Raw genomic sequence first — 22,658 nt, forward strand, 5'->3', positions numbered from 1 at the left:
AATACATCAACTTAGTGCTGTGGATCGCCGGATCGGCTTTCACCGGGGATGAAGCGGAGTCCAGCCCGGGGTCGCCACATGTGGTTGCTGCAAGCCCGCCGGCCGTTCCTTCGTCGAATCCGCCGGCCCGCCGGCCGTTCCTTTATGGAGGACTGTTTCCTGATCCTGGAAGAGTAGACTGCAATGCCGGCTGTTCTGACTCACAGACTGCAAGTACGTTTTTTATATTTAAAGAATTTGCTACTGACAATTCAAACGTTTTCAGCAGTAGCGCTTGTTGTTTGTCATTTCTCCGATCACAAATGCAGACATGGTTTTATGTTTAGGCGGTGCGATGCAACGCGTAAAAAGACAGTATATGTCATTATAATCCGTCCCCACTGGATGCAACAATGCAACAAATGCCTCATTTGTAATGGGTTTTAATGTTTATGCCTCGTCGCTCCGGCTGGACACGGCATCAGCAGTATGTGAGGGGCGTAACATTTCCGTCTCACGCTTGAGGTATTCGGCCAATCACAACGCACTGGAGCACTGGCCAATCACAGCACACCTCGCTTTTTCAGAACGATGAGCTTTGTAAAAATCGACGCGTTTCAGAAGGCGGGGCATAGAGGAGAAACAATAATGTACAGTATGTGGAAAATAATGTGTTTTTTTAACCCTAAACCGCATAAACACATTTCATTACACCAAATACACAAAATAATGTTCTTTTTAGCAACATCATATGACCCCTATGGGGGGGGGTGTAGTAAACTTTTAAAATTTGTGGAAATTTTATCTGGACAAATTTAAATATCAAGCAAATATTATTTGACCTCTTATTTTTACAAAATGATGACCTTCTTGCAGATTCTGGAGGGGCATGTATGAATTTTATAGTTTTATCTGATGTTGTTAACTTAGATATAGTTGGTTGCATGGTATTATCTTGTTCTGTCATATTCTGTTTACATTTACATTTAGTCATTTAGCAGACACTTTTATCCAAAGCAACTTACAAATGAGGACAATGGAAGCAATCAAAATCAACAAAAGAGTAATGATATACAAGTGCTATAACAAGTCTCAGTTAGCTTGACGCAGTACACATAGCAAGGTTTTTTTTAAATAATATAATAAATAAAAAGAAAACAGATAGAATAGAGCAAGCTAGTGTTAGATATTGTGTTATATGGCATTTTTTAATCTGATATTGTTTGATTTTGTTTGAGTAGCATAAAGCAATAAGCCCCAAGAAGCCGTGGTTTACAGTGAATTTATAACAGCTAAGGGGCATTGTTAGGCACAACGCGAAGCATTTTTTTTTATCATTTTTTTTTGTTGTTGCACTGTTGAATTTTTTTTTTTTTTTGGCTATTGCATTTAGTTGTGTTGTGTAGCTTAGGGAAAAGCTTGGCATTTGAAGACAGAAGGGATAGGAAAGGGGCTGAGGGACTCACAGGATTTAATCAGTGTTTTTGCTCTGTTATTGATCAGTCAGTGTCAAGCCATGCTGTTGCATTTTCACTCTGCATGTGAAAAGGACAACAAAAATTAAACATTGTTCACCGACTCTCCCTTCTCCATCTTATCCATGGATTTAGTTAAATTTTTTCCCGCTTTTGAAGAATAGATCTTGTATAGAGTAAATACAAACAGTCTAATAAAGTACAGTGTACATGCCTGCAGCAAATAAAGTATAATAGTTTGCTAAATATTGTGATATTTCTTTAGGAATAAGAATCTTTCATCCAACCCAAACCGAACATGCATAATATGCCTCTCAAGAAACAACAATGGAAACCTTGACTATACTGTGAAAATTCAGTAATGAAAATCCTGCTTGCAGAGTCACTCGCTACTGGTTTAAGTATTCAGACAATAAATTTTGTTTTCGAATTGAATATCTGAAGCTTTTTTTGTATATTTCATGTTCGCAATCTTACTGCGCCTAAGCCTAATTAGCTTGAGTGTGGTCACTCAGAATGGTTGTACTTTACACTCAGGATCATATTGCCTGTGGTTTCAGGCTATGTTTTGGTACCAATATCCACTTTATTTTTAACGTACGAGTGGGTGCGGCTATTTGTAACTTGCTGCCGTCTGCTTGCAGTTATTTTAGCTGTACAAAAACAGTCTGTCATGCTGCTTGATATCACAAACTTTTCATATTATTTCAATTTATTATCGTAATCATAAACACACTGGTTTGTAGCACAAACAGTTTCACCATTTACTGCACTTTGTTCTTCTTCTAAGCATTTAAGGAATCGGAAGTCTTGCACATTCACAGAAAAAGCCGATTACTTCATCTAGATATTAGGAAAACCCCTTAACGTTGAAAATAAACTACTGCAGTGAAGTCTGGCACCTTTGAGGCCCTAAATTGACTGTGTATTGACACGGGAAGCAACAGCAGAGGCAGCGTTCTGCCTGTCACAGCCTCTCCCTTTCTCCCTCCAAACTCACCGATCCATGGACCGAGAGGGAGGGAAGGGGGCTTACCGCTCTTGCGGAGTCTGTGTTTGTGTGGGCGGGCAAGAGAATGCCTCACTATAGATTTTCCAGCAAATTAATGAAGGTACTGTGCGAACGAGGCGGAGGGAAGAAGCGAGAGAGCGAGATAGAAAGCCCCTTCTGCGGCGCGGAGAACTGAGGGAAGCCCTTGCAGCGGGGGCGAGAGCCGAGCAGCTCCCTCACCCTTGATCTTTCAGCTGGCCGTGGGTGTGTGGACGCCGGCACCTACGGGTAAAGCCCTGGGCCGGCCGTGTGAGTGGGTGCAGAAGAGGACCTTTGATGACCCTCGAGGTGGAGGAGGTGATTTCTCACCCCCATCCTCTGCACTTTTTGTTCATCTGGAAGGAGTTTAGTACGAGTCAGGGTGGGGAATCTGCGTGTTTAGCATGACTGCAAAGCCAACGCGGCCAAATTAACCACCTCTGCCTCTGCATGGGACCCCTAGTGTTCTCTGCCTCATTTGCTTCTCTGCTGTCTGATTTATAGTTGCCTACCTGGGCTGTTCTCAGCTCACAGGCTGTCTAAAGGTCACATGAAAAATGAATGGCTCTTCGGTGCTGGGGAAGAACTCAGGAGGAGACGCAGAGAGTCAGGAGGGACTGAGATGATGCCTGAATGCTTATGTCTGGTTTCAGCTTCATCTTGATCTTTTTTTAAACCGTATTCATGTAGCTTTAATGTGTGTGTGGTCTGAGACACGACGTAAGTGTGTCTGTGTTACTCATGACTGTGAAGCCTCTTCAGATAAAGCAAAGACAGTGAATTAAAGCAATAGTGAAAAAGAAAAAAAACCACCCACGGTTCCATATGAATGACTGTGGATTAAAGAGCCGTCGTCAATACTCGCGTCAAACCAACACCTCCACTTCAAGTTGAATGAAACGTCATACGCATATATTCTAACATTCATACTTCCCTGCAAATGTGTGTCCGTGATCACCGAATAATCGCGTAGCCTTCGCACGCATGCGTTTTTGTACGTTTCTGTGTGTTTGTCGGTTTGTGTGTCTGTTTTTCAATTAAGTTTAAGCTGCGACAGCACTCTCTCACAACTCTCATATTTTGGTCTCCAAGGTGATAAATAAATTATATTTTGTTACCTTCCCTGTGGGGTATATTATTTGGTCTGTCTCTCTTTCTCTGTACAGCTTATGAGCTGCAGTAGTCTTTGGACACCAGCTAAGAACTTAGTGCCTAGGTAACCAGCCCTACAGAGGCAGAACACCTGCCACCGTTTGTTCAGCTCCTTTCTGTGTGGAAACTGACTATATAAGAGCAAAAACTTAAACTTGCCTTGTACAAAGAAGGTTTGAGTGTCAACATTATTTGTGTAGCTTAGGGAAAAGCTTGGCATTTGAAGACAGAAGGGATAGGAAAGGGGCTGAGGGACTCACAGGATTTAATCAGTGTTTTTGCTCTGTTATTGATCAGTCAGTGTCAAGCCATGCTGTTGCATTTTCACTCTGCATGTGAAAAGGACAACAAAAATTAAACATTGTTCACCGACTCTCCCTTCTCCATCTTATCCATGGATTTAGTTAAATTTTTTCCCGCTTTTGAAGAATAGATCTTGTATAGAGTAAATACAAACAGTCTAATAAAGTACAGTGTACATGCCTGCAGCAAATAAAGTATAATAGTTTGCTAAATATTGTGATATTTCTTTAGGAATAAGAATCTTTCATCCAACCCAAACCGAACATGCATAATATGCCTCTCAAGAAACAACAATGGAAACCTTGACTATACTGTGAAAATTCAGTAATGAAAATCCTGCTTGCAGAGTCACTCGCTACTGGTTTAAGTATTCAGACAATAAATTTTGTTTTCGAATTGAATATCTGAAGCTTTTTTTGTATATTTCATGTTCGCAATCTTACTGCGCCTAAGCCTAATTAGCTTGAGTGTGGTCACTCAGAATGGTTGTACTTTACACTCAGGATCATATTGCCTGTGGTTTCAGGCTATGTTTTGGTACCAATATCCACTTTATTTTTAACGTACGAGTGGGTGCGGCTATTTGTAACTTGCTGCCGTCTGCTTGCAGTTATTTTAGCTGTACAAAAACAGTCTGTCATGCTGCTTGATATCACAAACTTTTCATATTATTTCAATTTATTATCGTAATCATAAACACACTGGTTTGTAGCACAAACAGTTTCACCATTTACTGCACTTTGTTCTTCTTCTAAGCATTTAAGGAATCGGAAGTCTTGCACATTCACAGAAAAAGCCGATTACTTCATCTAGATATTAGGAAAACCCCTTAACGTTGAAAATAAACTACTGCAGTGAAGTCTGGCACCTTTGAGGCCCTAAATTGACTGTGTATTGACACGGGAAGCAACAGCAGAGGCAGCGTTCTGCCTGTCACAGCCTCTCCCTTTCTCCCTCCAAACTCACCGATCCATGGACCGAGAGGGAGGGAAGGGGGCTTACCGCTCTTGCGGAGTCTGTGTTTGTGTGGGCGGGCAAGAGAATGCCTCACTATAGATTTTCCAGCAAATTAATGAAGGTACTGTGCGAACGAGGCGGAGGGAAGAAGCGAGAGAGCGAGATAGAAAGCCCCTTCTGCGGCGCGGAGAACTGAGGGAAGCCCTTGCAGCGGGGGCGAGAGCCGAGCAGCTCCCTCACCCTTGATCTTTCAGCTGGCCGTGGGTGTGTGGACGCCGGCACCTACGGGTAAAGCCCTGGGCCGGCCGTGTGAGTGGGTGCAGAAGAGGACCTTTGATGACCCTCGAGGTGGAGGAGGTGATTTCTCACCCCCATCCTCTGCACTTTTTGTTCATCTGGAAGGAGTTTAGTACGAGTCAGGGTGGGGAATCTGCGTGTTTAGCATGACTGCAAAGCCAACGCGGCCAAATTAACCACCTCTGCCTCTGCATGGGACCCCTAGTGTTCTCTGCCTCATTTGCTTCTCTGCTGTCTGATTTATAGTTGCCTACCTGGGCTGTTCTCAGCTCACAGGCTGTCTAAAGGTCACATGAAAAATGAATGGCTCTTCGGTGCTGGGGAAGAACTCAGGAGGAGACGCAGAGAGTCAGGAGGGACTGAGATGATGCCTGAATGCTTATGTCTGGTTTCAGCTTCATCTTGATCTTTTTTTAAACCGTATTCATGTAGCTTTAATGTGTGTGTGGTCTGAGACACGACGTAAGTGTGTCTGTGTTACTCATGACTGTGAAGCCTCTTCAGATAAAGCAAAGACAGTGAATTAAAGCAATAGTGAAAAAGAAAAAAAACCACCCACGGTTCCATATGAATGACTGTGGATTAAAGAGCCGTCGTCAATACTCGCGTCAAACCAACACCTCCACTTCAAGTTGAATGAAACGTCATACGCATATATTCTAACATTCATACTTCCCTGCAAATGTGTGTCCGTGATCACCGAATAATCGCGTAGCCTTCGCACGCATGCGTTTTTGTACGTTTCTGTGTGTTTGTCGGTTTGTGTGTCTGTTTTTCAATTAAGTTTAAGCTGCGACAGCACTCTCTCACAACTCTCATATTTTGGTCTCCAAGGTGATAAATAAATTATATTTTGTTACCTTCCCTGTGGGGTATATTATTTGGTCTGTCTCTCTTTCTCTGTACAGCTTATGAGCTGCAGTAGTCTTTGGACACCAGCTAAGAACTTAGTGCCTAGGTAACCAGCCCTACAGAGGCAGAACACCTGCCACCGTTTGTTCAGCTCCTTTCTGTGTGGAAACTGACTATATAAGAGCAAAAACTTAAACTTGCCTTGTACAAAGAAGGTTTGAGTGTCAACATTATTTTACAGTCCTGTGTAACTTTAAGTAACACACATATTTATTATATATATATATATTAGGGATGCACCGATACCACTTTTTCCAGTACTCGCCCGATACCGATACTTTTATTTTTGTATAAAGTTTACACATAAGAAAAATGATAGAATAATGTAAGACTGCTGATTGGTTTCATATTATGTTGGCCCTTAATAAAATGTTAAAATATATAGCAGCATGTATTAATTATTATTGAACTATCAAGTGTTTAATGTGAAGAAATAAATTATACCATTAATTATTAATTATAGGAAGCATACTCGCGAAAGTTGTATTTATTATTGGTTGCCCTTTTTAAGTCAGAATCTTAAAATAATACACTTTCAATTTTGTATGGATCGGTATTATCATCAGTTTATTTTTTTTATTTATTGGTTAATTATTTTTTGTTCAATTTTTTTTCAAAAGCTCTCTGCTGCACATTTACTGCTTTTTTTTATGCCATATATAAATTAAAACGGAATATATATATATATTCTGTTTTAATTTTTGTGATGTGATTTTTTTTTTTATATTTCAGTTTAGCTTTATTTTGATTTCATTTTTAATCATTTTTTTAAATCACTTTCTGCACTTTTTATTTCCGTAAGTTGCCAAGGCGGTATTTCTAATTTTCGTTAAGTTTTATTTTTCCATTTCATATTTCCATTTTATTTTATTTCTGCTTTGTTTCATTTCATGAAAATGAAATGAAAAAAGTTTTAGTTCTAGTCAACTATAAGAACACTGCACCATACATCAGTCAGTAATAGTGTTTTATCCCCAGTACAGTCACTCATGCATTTGCGGTGCACCACTGAGTTGGTATTTTAATAGCTTGGCCCAATGTGAAGTTATAAAGCAGAAGTGGGATGGATACTGATACTCTAAACACCAGAAACTGTTTTTCTATTTTGTAACTAATGATAAGAGTTCACCAAAGGTTTTGTTGTGTCTGGCTTCCAGCATTAGAAATGAGTGGCTGATGTTTATTTTTAACAAGGTCTCTGATCAAGCCCCATGTTAGTCTGACCTTAACAGATTGTGAGGCACATTTTTTTGTCACAATGAATACAGGCTTTGCAAACAATCTTACTAAAAGATGCAGCACTACCATTTATGTTAGACCTGACCACAAATGCAACCCATAAGCACTGTTAATCATTTCACATGTGAAGACGCCTGTGAATCTTGAAGGTACAAAAGCAAAAGTTGATCTCTTTATTTAGTGTCAGAGAAAGAGAGTGGAAAATGGTCATGGAAAACTAACCTTGACTAACTATTTTTATTTCATTTTTTAATTTTGTTTTATTTTTCGAAAAGGTAATACTTCTGTTCAGCAAAGACACCTTAAATTGTTCAAAATTGACAGCTAAGACAACATTATCTTATTTTCTATTCTCTCTTTTGTTAAGGGGCCAGGTGAAACCAGTACTAGGGAGGTTCAGTGAGCTGAATAACCTGCTCCCAGCACTGGGTTTGGGTCCAGGAGGTGTGGATGCTGCCCTTCTGGACGCTGGATGCTCCTCCATGCAGATGGATTCAGCAGAGAGGGGCTTCTCCCTCAGCAAGGATGGACCGCTGGACATGAGGATGGATGGAGACAGGTTCGACTATTACCTCGGCTCACTTCTGTTTAGTAGAAGCACTCATTGTCATGAATGTTCCAAGAATCATTTGTGCTATTAGTAATGCCTGATTCACTCTCGATATACACTGATGGCCACAGTTATTATTCTTGGCTCACTCGTTTATTGATTACATCTACAGAGTCTCCATGCTTCTCTATTATAGCTATTCAAAAACTAATTCTGAACAGGTGTAAGGCATAACCTAATTACAGCTTAATACAATAAAAAGATGACTAAGCTCTGAAGAGCCCGCTGATTCACAGACAGAGCTTTGAGGGACACATGGAATGTTAGCGTTAAGATAGTTGGTGAATGAACAGAACTAATTTAGGTAGTGAGAAAGAACCCGCCTCGCCCCAAAGCTCAGGTCACAGTATTTCTTAAACGGATAGTTCACCCAAAAATGAAAATTCTGTCATTAATTACTCGCCCTCATGTCGTTCCAAACCCGTAAGACCTTTGTTCGTCTTCGGAACACAAATTAAGATAGTTTTGACGAAATCAGAGCTCTCTGACCCTGCATAGATAGGAACGCAACTAATTGTGACCCTGGACCACAAAACCAGTCATAAGGGTCAATTTTTTGACATTTAGATTTATACATCACCCGAAAGCTGAATAAATAAGCTTTCCATTGATGTATGGTTTGTTAGGATAGGACAATATTTGGCCGAGATACAATTATTTGAAAATCTGGAATCTAAATATTGAGAAAATCGCCTTTAAAGTTGTCCAAATGAAGTCCTTAGCAATGAATATTACTAATCAAAAATTAAGGTTTGATATATTTATGGTAGGAATTTTGCTTAAATATCTTCATGGAACATAATCTTTACTTAATATCCTAATTATTTTTGGCATAATAAAAAAATTGATAATTTTGACCCATACAATGTATTTTTGGCTATTGCTTCAAATATATCCGTACTACTTTTTTTTTTACAGTTTTTGTGGTCCAGGGTCACAATTTAGTAAGGACATTGATAAAATAGTCCATGTGACATCAGTGGTTCAACCTTTTATGAAGCCTTTTCAATTTTATGAAGCTATGAGAATTTTTATGCGCAAGGAAAACAAAAATAACGTCTTTATTCAGCAATTTCTTCTTTTTGGTTTTCTTTTTTGGTTTTCTCTTTACGTTTCTATTTTAACGATGTCCTTACTACCTTTCTGGGCCTTGAATGTTGTAGTTGTGTTGGGTTCAGAATGCTCTCGGATTTCATCAAAAATATCTTAATTTGTGTTCTGAAAGTGAACGCAGGTGAGAATTTTCATTTTTGGGTGAACTGTCCCTTTAAAACTGTGGTTTTCAATCTGAAAATTTGAACTTTGAAATGCAGCAAAATACAAATCCTCTTCACATGAGCTTGCGTTTCCTATCTCCAGCATTCACATGCATTGAAATGGAAGTGAATGGAAAGAAAAGTGTAGTGTGATCACCCCTTTAGGGTGATAAAGTTTAGGTTTAGACATTGGCAGGGTGTCACAAAGTCCAGGACCCATTTCACAATGTGTATTCTACATTAATATTTTTAATTTTCAATATCTTACTTGTCTTTCAACAGTATTTGATTAAGCCGCAGGAGTAAAACAGTGAAATCGTACTAAATGGTTAAATTTTAAAGGAATAGTTTGCCAAAAAAGGAAAACTTTTAAGGTTATGCAGCTCTTTTCCATACAACGAAAGTGCAACATCTTTTTATAAAAAACTAAAATAATAAAAAAAACGCTAAAAACACCATATGAGCCAATTATATTCTGGTTACATTTTCTGGTTAAATGTTGAGTGATAGTTCTATTAAAGCAGCAGATGTTTAAGTATTTTTCCATTCTCAAAATTGAAAAGCATAAATCACATTTTATATATGACGTTTACCCATATGACAAAATATAATAATAATTAAAAAAAAATCAATATTAGCTCTAAGAATTATGTCAATTAATTTTCTGAACTGGGTGTGACAGATAAGTGAGACAGAAAATGTGTAGTGCTGCGGGGCCTCCGGGACAGGTTTGAAAACCCCTGTATTAAATAACCATTTTTTTGTATATAACTAATAATATTGTTATAATCTGTGGTGCGGTACTATTTAGGCTATTTGAAGCACATGTCAACAATTTGACCTGATTGCTGTCTTTAATAAAGCCTACACACCCTTTCACTTATAAAGAAACTAGTCACCTAGAGCAGTGTTTCCTAACCCTGGGTCTGGAGTACTGCCAACAATACTCATTTTTGTGGGGTGTTTTTTCTGACGCATGCATTTCAGGTCATGTAGTCTCTACTAACGAGCAGAGGAGTTGAATCAGGTGTGTTTGAGTAGGAAGACAGGTACTCCTGTGCCAGGGCTGGGAAACACCTAGAGTGGTGTTTTATCATCGCCATCATCTCTAAGTCTCCTACGCCTCTCATGCAAACCACTGCTTCCCTCTGATTTGAAGAAGAGCGAGAGGCCTTCCTCTCTTATTAGGAAGTTTTGTCAAAGTTTTCACTGTGATAATGAGGTGGAAATCCCACCCACCGTAACTGACTCTGAACTTTTTTTCTGGGGGCGAGATGAAATGGTTGAAAAAAGAGAAGGAGGGAGAGAGAGACCCAAAGGAAAAAGAGAAAAGGCGAGATATAGTGCAGGTCGATCCAGGTCCTGCCCACGGTATCTGAATACGCCTTATCCTCGCTCCATCACAAAAACCAGTGCGAGAATTAAAGTTTACGACGGCATGACGCAGTCGGCCGACTCGAGCTGGCCTTCGAGAAGAACAGAGCATACTTTGCATTAATCAGCATGTCTATCTGTTGGAGACTTGGAGTTACTCATTCCGTGCCCACATACTGTAAATGACAAACTAAATAAGAGAAGAATCGTTCAAGCATAATGTGAGATCCAGAACGACGCCGATTCCAAAAGAAAGGTTATGATGAAAGGTTCATCAAGTTGACTCCAGGTGACAAATGACTGAAGCTGCTGCTGCGCATGCATGTTCCAGTATCAGTCAGTACCTGAGCGCTCAATTATTCTTTGCTTCCCTCGCTGTCCATCAGTACAGAGGCAAAGAAATGGGCCACTCGGAGTCTAAGGTATCAAACCTAAATAACTGCATATGTCTAAATATAGAGATTCGTACGTGTGAGTCAAGATGTTTAGGGAATATATGAATCACTGGGAGTATATGAATCACATGTGCAAGTGTACTGAACAGCTGCCGACTGAAACTCGCTACATGAAATATTAAGTTTTATTCGTATTAGTAAGCTAATATATTTCCTCTTTATGTAGGTGTGTAACTTTGCCTCATTTATCCTGGTATATCTTTGTTCTTCCTGGAGTGTGCGCACACATTTTCCTAAAGAAAGAAAAAGCGAATGCATAATTCAGTTCATGATTTGATATTTTTATATTTGTCGCTTACCGTTTCTCCCTCCTGTTCTCTCTCATGTACACACACGCTCTCTCGCTTTTTATAGATCTCGAGCCCACATCTCCCAGAGTGGGAGGGGTTTTCACTGGTGTCTTAGAGCTGTCAGGCTTGGCTTCTGTCAGCCTGGAACTTGTGACGTCAAGCTGCTTAATTGGGCTCCTCTTTGTGCGTAGGTACCCCGACATGCCCTGCGCGGCTGACGTGGTCAACGCCTTGGATCAACAGGCGCTTGCGTCCGTGCTGGCCACGTATGGGGAGGAGCGGCACACCAGGAAAATTGCGGCGGCCATCGCACAGGCACGCAGCGTCTACCCCATCGGCCGGACCTTGCAACTGGCCAGCATCGTAGCAGGTACCCCCCCTCATTAATTCCCTACACTCGAGGGAGGCGAGGAGAGAGAGAAGCGATATTAATGCAAACTCTCCCTATGGGACCTATTTGTCCTGGAAAAGGAGAAGGGGAGAAAAGATGGCGTTTTCTAATCCGAAATCTCTGCCGTCCTCCTCCCCCCCCTCCACTCATTTCTCACTGTCTGAGTGTCCGTCAGCAACACATCCCTTGCAACTGACAGGGCTCTTATTAATAAAAAACAAAGCGAGAGAGGAAGCGCTAGCGAAAAAGCTGCAGGTGGGGTTCCGTGCGCTTTTTAGCCCCTTAATTCGTATTTGGACTCACACTCCCATCCTCTCCTACCCCAGACTCCCCCCTCCTTGTATCCTTTGATTTGTTTCTCACACTCGCTCCCTCCCTTTTCGTGCCCTTCACCACACCCCCACCAACACACTTCTCCAAACGCACGCGTCACACGCACCACATTGCGGCAGCTCGATGCTTTTTGATATTATATTTATCGGCTGCTTTATTTTTGCCGGCGCGGTTTCCATAGCCCGACACTGGCGACGAGATAGATAGTCGCTTCAGAAGATGACGGTAGCACGAGGCAAGCACATGCGTCACACCGGGAGAACAGGTGTGACTAAGGGCAGTTGTTTGATCTTCTTTGAAGAGTAGAGCAAGTCAACAACAATGTTTATTCCAATCAATCTGGAAGCTTCTGACTCCCGAGGGTCCCTGGGGGTTGGCGGTGGACTGCCAGCATTACCGTTGCCAAGGGAAGCGATTGATGGAGCAGGAGGAGGGATGATATGTGTGTATTTGTATATGTGTGTATTTATCAGTGCTGATGATGGGGGAATGGGTGGGGTTTAGACACCATAACAATGGGCGTCATGGGAGTTCTCCCTCTTATGTGCTCTTTGTTTCCTTACATGAGCAACTAAAGCCCCATAATGCCTCTCTGCCCTTGCTTTTGGAGGCAGATGAGTGTCAGAACCTCCAGAGTGTCTCCTCCGCCTTGCTTGCGGTGTATCGTTGTAGTCACCAGTCACAATCCTTTGCATAAACACATTGCTTTACATTGCAAAAAAATAAGATTTTTAAAATTCATTTTATAAGAAAATGCTATTTCGGTCTTTCTACTTCAATTTTTTTAATTCAATGTGTTACTTGCTGTTTCTTTGTAATTATTTGTGAAATTTACTAGCAAATCCTGCACGAGTAGGTAAATCCTACACAAATTTTGTAGCTTCTGATTGGGGTTTTAGTCCATGTTAAAACGGGGGATCCGCACTATTTAGGGAAACATATTAGAGAGGAGACGAGGTCACGGCAGTCTAATATTCTCATCAGTATGAACCCAGCTGGCGTGACAGAAGATTATCCAGATTCCCGAAGGAAAGTGTCCCTCGATCCCAATGCACAGATCAGCTTTCTACATATCAGACCAGTTTGAATCATAAAGAGCATCAGCATAAAAGTAGCTTAGAGCCAGTAACTCGCACCCTCACTGACCCTGACAGCCACACCGGCCGCTCTGGTACACCTTGAAGCCGTCAATCTAGCGTTGCCATAAAACATTCAGATTAATTTGGTGCAGCTCACAGGATTTGACAGCATGGTTAAACAGTTGTTTAAGCTGCTGGTCATGCTTTAATATCACTGTAGAGACACTAATCAGCCCACTATTGATTAATGGTTGAAGAGCAAACTTGTTGGAGTGCTGATGAAAATTGATCTTTCGCTTTCTCCTTCCAAGTTTGCGGAGGCCCATATCACAGTTTTGGAATTAAGGCAGTCCTTAAAGTCTATACTTCTGTTAGCTGGAGTTCACTCTCCATTCTCCATTTTTTTAGGCCATTTCTTTGATAAAACAGTGAGTGACTTTTTTTCTCTTTGTTGATTAATTAATTTGTTTACTGGATATTTTACACAAAATTTTATTTTATTTTCAACTGAAAAACTTTCATTTAATCACACTCATGTTGTTGCAAACCTGTAGGACTTACTTTCTTCTTTGGAACACAAAATAATTTTGGCTGAACGATCCCTGTAATAGCCATTGACGAACCTGCTACCTCCTTTGCATTCAGAACAGGGATAACGCTTCCTTATAGTATCTAGCTATTCAATTAGTGTTTAGTGGAATCTTTTTATTCACAGCAGTCAATTGTTGTTTTTGAATAACTTAGGATTTAGTGTCTCATTCAACTCCAGAGCTCCATGCAACAACATATTTCTGGCATTGAGACATTGAGATGAAAATTCAAGGAACAAAATCACGATGCGTCTCAACGTGTCGCGAGAGACTGGCAAGTATACAGAGCTGTGAACAAGTACTACAACTGGCTACACTGTTTGCCTCAAATTGGTAATGGAAAATAACTAACTTAATTCTGCTGTATACAGTGGGGTTCAAAAGTCTGAGAACACATAGAATATCTGGGATTCAAAATCTAATCTAATGTGTTACAATCATGTTTAAGTGAAATCATGTTTTTCCATTCAAGTACAATTCATGATAAATCCACTTGACTTGACCTCACTGTACGTTTTTTAATGAAATACTGCAATATTTTATCATCGGATTTTGTCAGATAAAAAATTTGCATCGCCTTTTTGTTTTATTTTTCATTTTGGCATTCACTGATAAAAAACAAAAACATACAATACGGAAAAACAAATGTAATTTCTACATTATATAATTTAGTTCAGGCAAGAATAAAAAAAAAAGAGTCAATTCTATATTAGTACTCAATTTAAGCTTTTAGAAATTAAAGTTTGTTCTTTAACGCAAGTATATTTTACTTGGAATTGTTTGTTTACAAGGATTCTTTAAGTCAGTTGCTGTTTTGTGACATGTGGAGTTCATTTTCTTCTCAAAATTCATACTAAAACAGTATCAACTGATTGTTACCATTGTGTATTGTGTACCTAGTATTGAGATCTGTGTTCATTTAGGTAATAACTATATTGAGTAGACATATTATCTTAAAAAGGATAGCAAGCTGTCTACCTGATTACTTCCATGTTTGTAAGTGAACCACATGCTTTAATAGCATATTTTTTTCCAGTATTACATTGTTTGAGTAAAGTTTACAAACCATGACTGAGTGAAATGTACTTGAGTATTGCAGCGTAAACTTAAAATAATTAAGTAGAAATTACTTGTCAAGCTCAAACTGGCCACCTTAAATGTACTTGTTTCCTTTGCTATTTGCATAAACTGTGTGTGCAAAAACTTGCAAAAGAAAAATTAAGTAAATTTTACTTATTGTTTTTTTTTCCCAGTGTTGTTCAGTAGCTCTAGTAAACATCTTTTTTAGATTTTCAAAAATTAAAATTCGGTCATCATTTACTCACATGAAGGGTGTCAAATGCACAGAAAACATCATACAAACTGAAATGTATATTTAATCAGAACTAGGTTGACATCAAAAGCTCTCATATGATTCTACAGTTCCACGGTCAGATTTGAACCTGCAGCCTTAATGTTAGTAACCCAATGCCTTCAGATTCTTAACCAATAATTGAAATGTTCTTCATGCTAATTTTCCAATAACAGGCATTTTTAATCACCACAGTCCCTAGCAGCCAATAGCAACGCTGCCCTTTCAGCCTCAAATAACATTCATGAGGTTCTGTGTCCCTATGCAGCCCGTTGCTCAGATAGAGGGATTTACTAGGTAATAATGAAGCATTACTCTTTAAAAAGTCTTGTGCATAACAGCTATTGCCAGCCTCGCCCAGGAACAAGGCACTTGTAACGGCCCTTCCTGAGCTTTCAAAGAAAGCGGCGTAAATTGACACTACAGAATAATATAGGACCCTTCATCTCCGTTCTTCCTGGAAACCTGATGTGATCAGCATAGATTGGGAAATGTTGTGCAAATTTTAGTTAACTCTTCAGGGTAAACAAGAAGATGGAAGGCTTTAATTTCAGTTCTGTCTCTCTCTCTCTTTCACTTATTGCTCTTTTCTTTCCCAGAGGTGAACAAGGAGAAATATGTAAGTGTCCGTGAGACACATTTGCTGGAAGTGAGTCATCAGCGTGTTGTCATAGCGTATGCAGGATTGAGTCTTTTCACCAAACATATTCACCCTTTAGCCATTTCCGTGTGTCATGATAAACGAGGAATAAACCAGTTACTGAGTCACAAACTCCGTCTCACGCCATTTTCAAACATGGTTTATACAAAATTAATCAAGTGCTTAGTTGTACAATCTAACGTTTAAATGTTAAGCGTGTCTTGGCCAGCTCACCTGACCTACGTTATTTCTCTTTTCCTTCCTCAGAACAAAGAGATGGATGAGTCAAAAGTGAGGCATGTTTTAATCTTTTCAACTTTCGATGACTTATGGAGCTATGCATTTTAACAGGATTATGCCTACATATGAATGAATGAATGAATGATGAATTTCATTCATCATTCATTCATTCATTTTAACAGGTCTTTATTTAATATCATAGAAATGTTCTGAATCTCTCTTGTACTAAAATGAGACTTATACAGAGCTCAGGGTGAAGCGTTCAGGACTTTGGTGTGAATGTGCTACAGCTGGAGTGATATGGTCATTGAGATTTTTAATGTAAAGAAGGGTCTCAAACTATTTGTGTGCGTGTATATATATATATATATATATATATATATTTATTTATTTATTTATTTTCCTTAGGGCAATAGACAAGACTATATTATCAAAAACAGAAACATTGCTTTTGAGACATTTAAAACATTTACACAAAACAAATTTTAATGAACATTTAAAAATGTGTAATAATACATTTATATTGCTGTTAAAGTTAATTTTAATTAGAATTTAAACAAAAATTAAACTAATTCTAATAATAATAATAATATTTATAAATAAAATGTTTATATAAATATTTATACAAAAAGTTAATGTGTTAAAAATATCTTCAGATGAAAACAATTATAAATTCTAATATGAATTAATTTATTATACTTTAAGAAAATACTTTATATGTGACCCTGGAGCACAAAACCAGTCATTAGTAGCACAGACATATTTGTAGCAATAGCCAACAATATATTGTATGGGTCAAAGTTATACATTTTTCTTTTATGCCAAAAATCATTAGGATATTAAGTAAAGATCATGTTCCATGAATATATTTTGTAAAGTTCCTACTGTAAATATCTCAAAACTTAATTTTTGATTAATAATATGCATTGCTAAGAACTTCATTTTTTTTTTATTTTTTTATTTTTTTTTAATTGACCCTTGTGACTGATTTTGTGGTCCAGGGTCATATATGTATATACATATATGTAGCAGTGTTTGGTGCTTACAACCGAACAAATCCAGTCATTTCTCAGCTCAGTTAATCAGAACAATGCTCTACAGTAAATACCATCTTTTAAGCATTTGCCTTTGTTTTTATTCTTTGATCAATCAGTCAAATGATGTTTGGAGCCTTGAATTTCAAAATGGTAGTTCTGCCCCTTGTTCATTCCTTAATGCAACACGAGCGCGTGATTAATAGAGAGGAATCACAAAAGGAAATCCGTAATTCAATTCATGGTCAGACAAAGAATGAGCCCTCTATTCAAGCTGAAATGTGCTTGTGCAGAGCCTCATTCAAGAGAGATCTCTCCCTTCATTACAGAAGGATGTCATGCAGTAATCACTTTGATCCATATAAAGACATACCTCCTAAATGTTAAGCGTGTCTTGGCCAGCTCACCTGACCTACGTTATTTCTCTTTTCCTTCCTCAGAACAAAGAGATGGATGAGTCAAAAGTGAGGCATGTTTTAATCTTTTCAACTTTCGATGACTTATGGAGCTATGCATTTTAACAGGATTATGCCTACATATGAATGAATGAATGAATGATGAATTTCATTCATCATTCATTCATTCATTTTAACAGGTCTTTATTTAATATCATAGAAATGTTCTGAATCTCTCTTGTACTAAAATGAGACTTATACAGAGCTCAGGGTGAAGCGTTCAGGACTTTGGTGTGAATGTGCTACAGCTGGAGTGATATGGTCATTGAGATTTTTAATGTAAAGAAGGGTCTCAAACTATTTGTGTGCGTGTATATATATATATATATATATATATATATATTTATTTATTTATTTATTTTCCTTAGGGCAATAGACAAGACTATATTATCAAAAACAGAAACATTGCTTTTGAGCAATGGAAAGCTTATTTATTCCGCTTTCATGTGATGTATACATTTTTTTATTTTTTTATTTTTTTTTAATTGACCCTTGTGACTGATTTTGTGGTCCAGGGTCATATATGTATATACATATATGTAGCAGTGTTTGGTGCTTACAACCGAACAAATCCAGTCATTTCTCAGCTCAGTTAATCAGAACAATGCTCTACAGTAAATACCATCTTTTAAGCATTTGCCTTTGTTTTTATTCTTTGATCAATCAGTCAAATGATGTTTGGAGCCTTGAATTTCAAAATGGTAGTTCTGCCCCTTGTTCATTCCTTAATGCAACACGAGCGCGTGATTAATAGAGAGGAATCACAAAAGGAAATCCGTAATTCAATTCATGGTCAGACAAAGAATGAGCCCTCTATTCAAGCTGAAATGTGCTTGTGCAGAGCCTCATTCAAGAGAGATCTCTCCCTTCATTACAGAAGGATGTCATGCAGTAATCACTTTGATCCATATAAAGACATACCTCCAATTATCAGACCCATGAGCAGCTGGGTGTTACCCTCTAATCCCTGCACTCCCATACAAGACTGCCAACCAATTACATTTCCATTTAACAAAGTGCCATTTTCACTACATTTGACTTGGCTTTCTAATAGCCAGTGTTTGTATAGATGTATACTATAAATATGACCTATTAGGGAATTATTAAATGGCTCAAATTTGATTCAATTATTTAATGTTTTAATGTTTCGTGTTATCTTTAAATGACGTTTAGTAGAGAAAAAAATTGGTGTGGCTTTGTCTGTTTTAAAGTTGACGGATCTTTGCCCATTTACATTGTACAGCTCATTAGGCTTCTGTGTAAACATTGTTTTTAATAAAGTGAGTTCATTTTAAATGTAGAGGTAATTAGGCAGAGGCTGTTCTCATTGTCACACCCATCAGGATTCATGGCCAATTATGGAGAATCAATAGCGATTGCTGCTTGGAATGTGAGGAGAGCACCCATTGAGGTAACAGGAACAGACTGATTGCTGTATTTATTCACCTTGTATTAGTTGCAGTTGAGATTTGATTGTTTGATGCTTTCCTAAATCAGGATTTCTTTTAAATTAGATTGCTGCGATACACATTGTTTTGTGTGATTGTTTACAGCCTGCTAAACCTGAACTTGATTTTATTTGATTGTGCATTATATATATTTTTCCTTTTTTCAAACAATCCAAATCGCAAACTTGCCCTTGTTTAACCCAAACCCCCCCAGGCCTGTCTGTCTGTGTATCCATCTATTTACTATCTGCTCATTTTTTTTATTCCTTTTCATTTTTTCCGTTTCATATTTTCCTGTTCCTCACGTGCTCCCTTATGTCTTGATTTTAAAATAAGAGGCTGGGCAGAGGCATGTGGTCTTATTGATTGGCCAGTGTCTCGTTTCTCCAAGCCCAGAAGTGCAAGACTTGAGAGATGCAACACCTCTCGTTTTCTTTAGCTGTCGATCTCTCCATCTCCTCCACTTATTCATCCAGGTGAAGCTATGGCTTTAACATGTTTCTTCAAATAGTTTTATAAATCGTTAACTTTTTTTTTTTCATATTGAAGCCCTGAAAGGCAAGGTGAAGAAAAAACGGAAATATACTTGGTTATAATTGATTTTGTCAATGTTTACTTTGTTGTTCCAAACCTGTATGACTTTCTTTTTGTGTGTGTGAAAGAAAATATTTTGAAAAATATCTCATGTTTTTTGTCCTACAGTTACAGTCAGTGGGTTCAAATGTTGTTTTGGATTTCATTGTGGGTAGAAAAAATTTTTCAGATATCATCTTTGATGTTCCACTGAAAAAAGAATGATAGTTTTGGAATGACATGAGGGTGAATAAATGATGACAGAACTGACATTTTTAAGTGAACTATTAAGGAAATATATGAATAAATAGCTTTTGGCTGGCTTTGTTGCTTAATTAGTTTTTTTTTTTTTTAGGTTTATCAAAAGCCTTGAAGGGTGAGGCTGAAAAAAACTGATGTGCTAACATTTAACGTGTGAATCACAGTGAGTTCAGTAGATGTAACCTTTTTTTTTTTTTTTATGTACAGTATATGTGTTACGTAATGGTGTAAAGTGTATCAAACATATCTAATAGTAGTCTAATGTCTAACCTAAGTGTAATGGATTTTTTGGAATATGCTGCAAAACGAGTAGTTCAAAAAAGGGTGATTTTGACCACTCTATAGATAAAAAAAAAAAAGCCATTTTGTACAGACGAATATACAGGTATTTCAACAAAAACATTTATTCAGTACTCCTTCAGACTTTTATTTAGAAACCTAAAATGTATTTTTTTTTAAGTATAATATAATATTAAAAATTTCTATATAATTATCTGGATTTTGATACTATTCAGAACCAATGTGTATTCTGATGGACGCCAGAAATAACCATAAAAGCATTATCATAAGCTTACTTTGATTTACAGTAGATATATAGTGTATGGTCCTACTTTTGTGTTCCCTACCTTCTAATAAGAAAACTTCTGCATGTTGTCAGTTCAGGGAACAACATCACCTCCCCTTGCTCAGACTGAGCCAAATCATCTCAGCACAATATACAGCATGGACCCATCTCTCCATGAGCTTTGGGAGCTTTGTAGAACAGCCTGTTTATTTTCAAAAGCACTGTGTCATCACACATACTGATCTGGAAGAAGCCCCTGTGTGTCCCTAGCAGTGGTCATCTTTCTGTGCGTTTGTCTCTTTGTTTATATGCTCTTAAAGTACACAGCACCTTTTCCTTCTTGATGAGGAATTTGCTTCTTGATTGTTTTTGCGAAAAGCACCCATTGCACCTCAATCCATCATACTGAATAATATAGTTCATAAAGCCAGAAAACAGTCGGCACATGAGATCTTAAGTCAAATTATTCAGCTAAAAGGTCCATTGGTCACATACTGTTGTTTCAAGTGTAAAGACAATGGTTTTTGTTGTCTTTTTTCAATTTTAAAACTTGAAATGTTGTACCATGGGACACCTGTTTTGTTTGCAATGATTAAAAAAATATAAGTACACCTGAAAAAGATTTTTCAAAGTTGTAAATTTGTTTCAGTTTTTGTGAAATTTACTATATAAATATTTATATTTAAAAAGCGCTAACATAGTGATTCCCTGCAAAAGGGGACTTAGAAATGTTTGCTTTGATAAACCTTTTAAACTGAAAAATAACTGATTAATTAATATCTTGATTCATCATTTTTTTTAGTGTCTTTTTAAGGAAAGAAACGTGTGTATTGTGTAATTTTTTAAAAAATGTATATGGATGACATTTAATGTATGTATACTACTTGGTGAGTCAGTTTTTCACAAACAGTATTTCTTTTTCCTTTATTTTTAAAAAAGTAGAATGAATAATATTAAAAATATTTAATGGTATGTCTTCATGATATTCAGTTCAAGGGGTACTTGAACATTTTTGATGGGATACATAGCACAAGAAAACGTTGAAAATCACTGCTATAAAACATCTATGAACTATTAAATAGGAACCAATTTCAAAAATACATGTGAATCAATTAATATGTCTGACTATAAACTAAAACAAAAGTCTGGTGCAGGTGAACAATTCAAATTGTGGATTTATTTTTTAAAGGAACCTTGCAAAAGCCTCTTAACTTAACAACTAATCTAATCCTCTCTTTGATTTTAGGAGCGTTTCCAGTGAGCGCGTTGTACGCCCGGCGTGACCGCCTGCAGCGCCCTTCACACGTTGCCACCAAAACCTTCCAGGCCTTACGGATATTCGTGAATGACGAGCTCAATGAGTTGCACGCCGGCCTGCGTGTGGCGCAGACCCTGCTCCGTCCCAAGGGGCGACTCTGTGTTCTCACTTTCCACTCCTTGGAGGACCGGCTGACCAAGCGTTTCCTCCGTGGAGAGGACCTGGCCGCCCCACCGCGCCGCAGCCTTCGCCAGCGAGCCAAAGCCCGGCTTGGGTTAGAGGGAGAGGAGCATGAGGAGGAGGAAGAGAACGAAGAAGAGGAGAAGGGACGAGAGAGCAAATATTGGGTCAGTCTGAAGAAGGTGATAAAGCCAAGTGAGGAAGAGGTGCAGGAGAACCCAAGAGCTCGATCAACTAAACTCAGAACAGCAGTAAGACGATAGAGAACAACGCAAACACAAACAGATGCTTTTTACTAGATTACTAAGGAAAGAAAGTACAAAGCTGTCACTGGGGAGGTAGCCTAAGGTACAAAAGCTAAAATGTAGATCTTTGCACCTTATTGACCCCTAAATGGTTCGTATTAGTATTTTAAAGGTACATATTATTTCCTAAAGTGTACATATTAATACCTTTTGAAAGGGTACCAGCCCAGTGGCAGTTTGTCCTTTTTTTCTGGGTGTGTACACGTGTAGTTTTATTCACATCAGTGTGTTTGTCATTTTGAAGTAGTACAAAATAAACAATAGAACTCCAGAATCTGTTTTTTTTGTTTTTTTTGTTAGAAATGTCAGTGGTGTGGGAATGAATTCTGAAAGAATTTCATGTACACTTTGCATAACACTTGAAATATCTGCCTGAGGGTGTTATTTTTTTATTTTATTTTTTTTTATAAATTTTCTCTGTTTTATTTATATTTTGTTTTCAATTTGTTTTATTTCTAATTTATGTTCAGTTTGTTTTTTCAGTGTAGTTTTCATTTTCACTTTATCAGATTTTTTTTAAAGGGGTCATATGATGCTGCTAAAAAGAACATTATTTTGTGTATTTGGTGTAATGAAATGTGTTTATGCGGTTTAAAGTAAAAAAACCACATTATTTTCCACGTACT

General features: G+C 38.0%; 1 protein-coding gene across 3 annotated transcripts in view; it reads left to right on the forward strand.

Moving 5' to 3' along the window:
• Positions 1-22,306, forward strand: part of mettl15 (methyltransferase 15, mitochondrial 12S rRNA N4-cytidine) — a 70,004-nt gene extending 47,698 nt beyond the window's left edge. For all 3 annotated transcript variants that reach the window (XM_016552834.1, XM_016552832.1, XM_016552833.1), the window contains exons 4-6: positions 7,712-7,903; positions 11,521-11,699; positions 21,536-22,306. In XM_016552834.1, coding sequence (XP_016408320.1) covers positions 7,712-7,903; positions 11,521-11,699; positions 21,536-21,990 — 826 coding nt within the window. In that variant the 3' untranslated portion in view covers positions 21,991-22,306. The remainder of the gene's footprint in view (positions 1-7,711; positions 7,904-11,520; positions 11,700-21,535) is intronic.
• The last annotated feature ends 352 nt before the right edge of the window (positions 22,307-22,658 follow it).

The sequence above is a fragment of the Sinocyclocheilus rhinocerous genome, unplaced genomic scaffold (genome assembly GCF_001515625.1).
Source record: "Sinocyclocheilus rhinocerous isolate Xijiao unplaced genomic scaffold, SAMN03320098_v1.1 scaffold225, whole genome shotgun sequence".
Classification (NCBI taxonomy): domain Eukaryota; kingdom Metazoa; phylum Chordata; class Actinopteri; order Cypriniformes; family Cyprinidae; genus Sinocyclocheilus; species Sinocyclocheilus rhinocerous.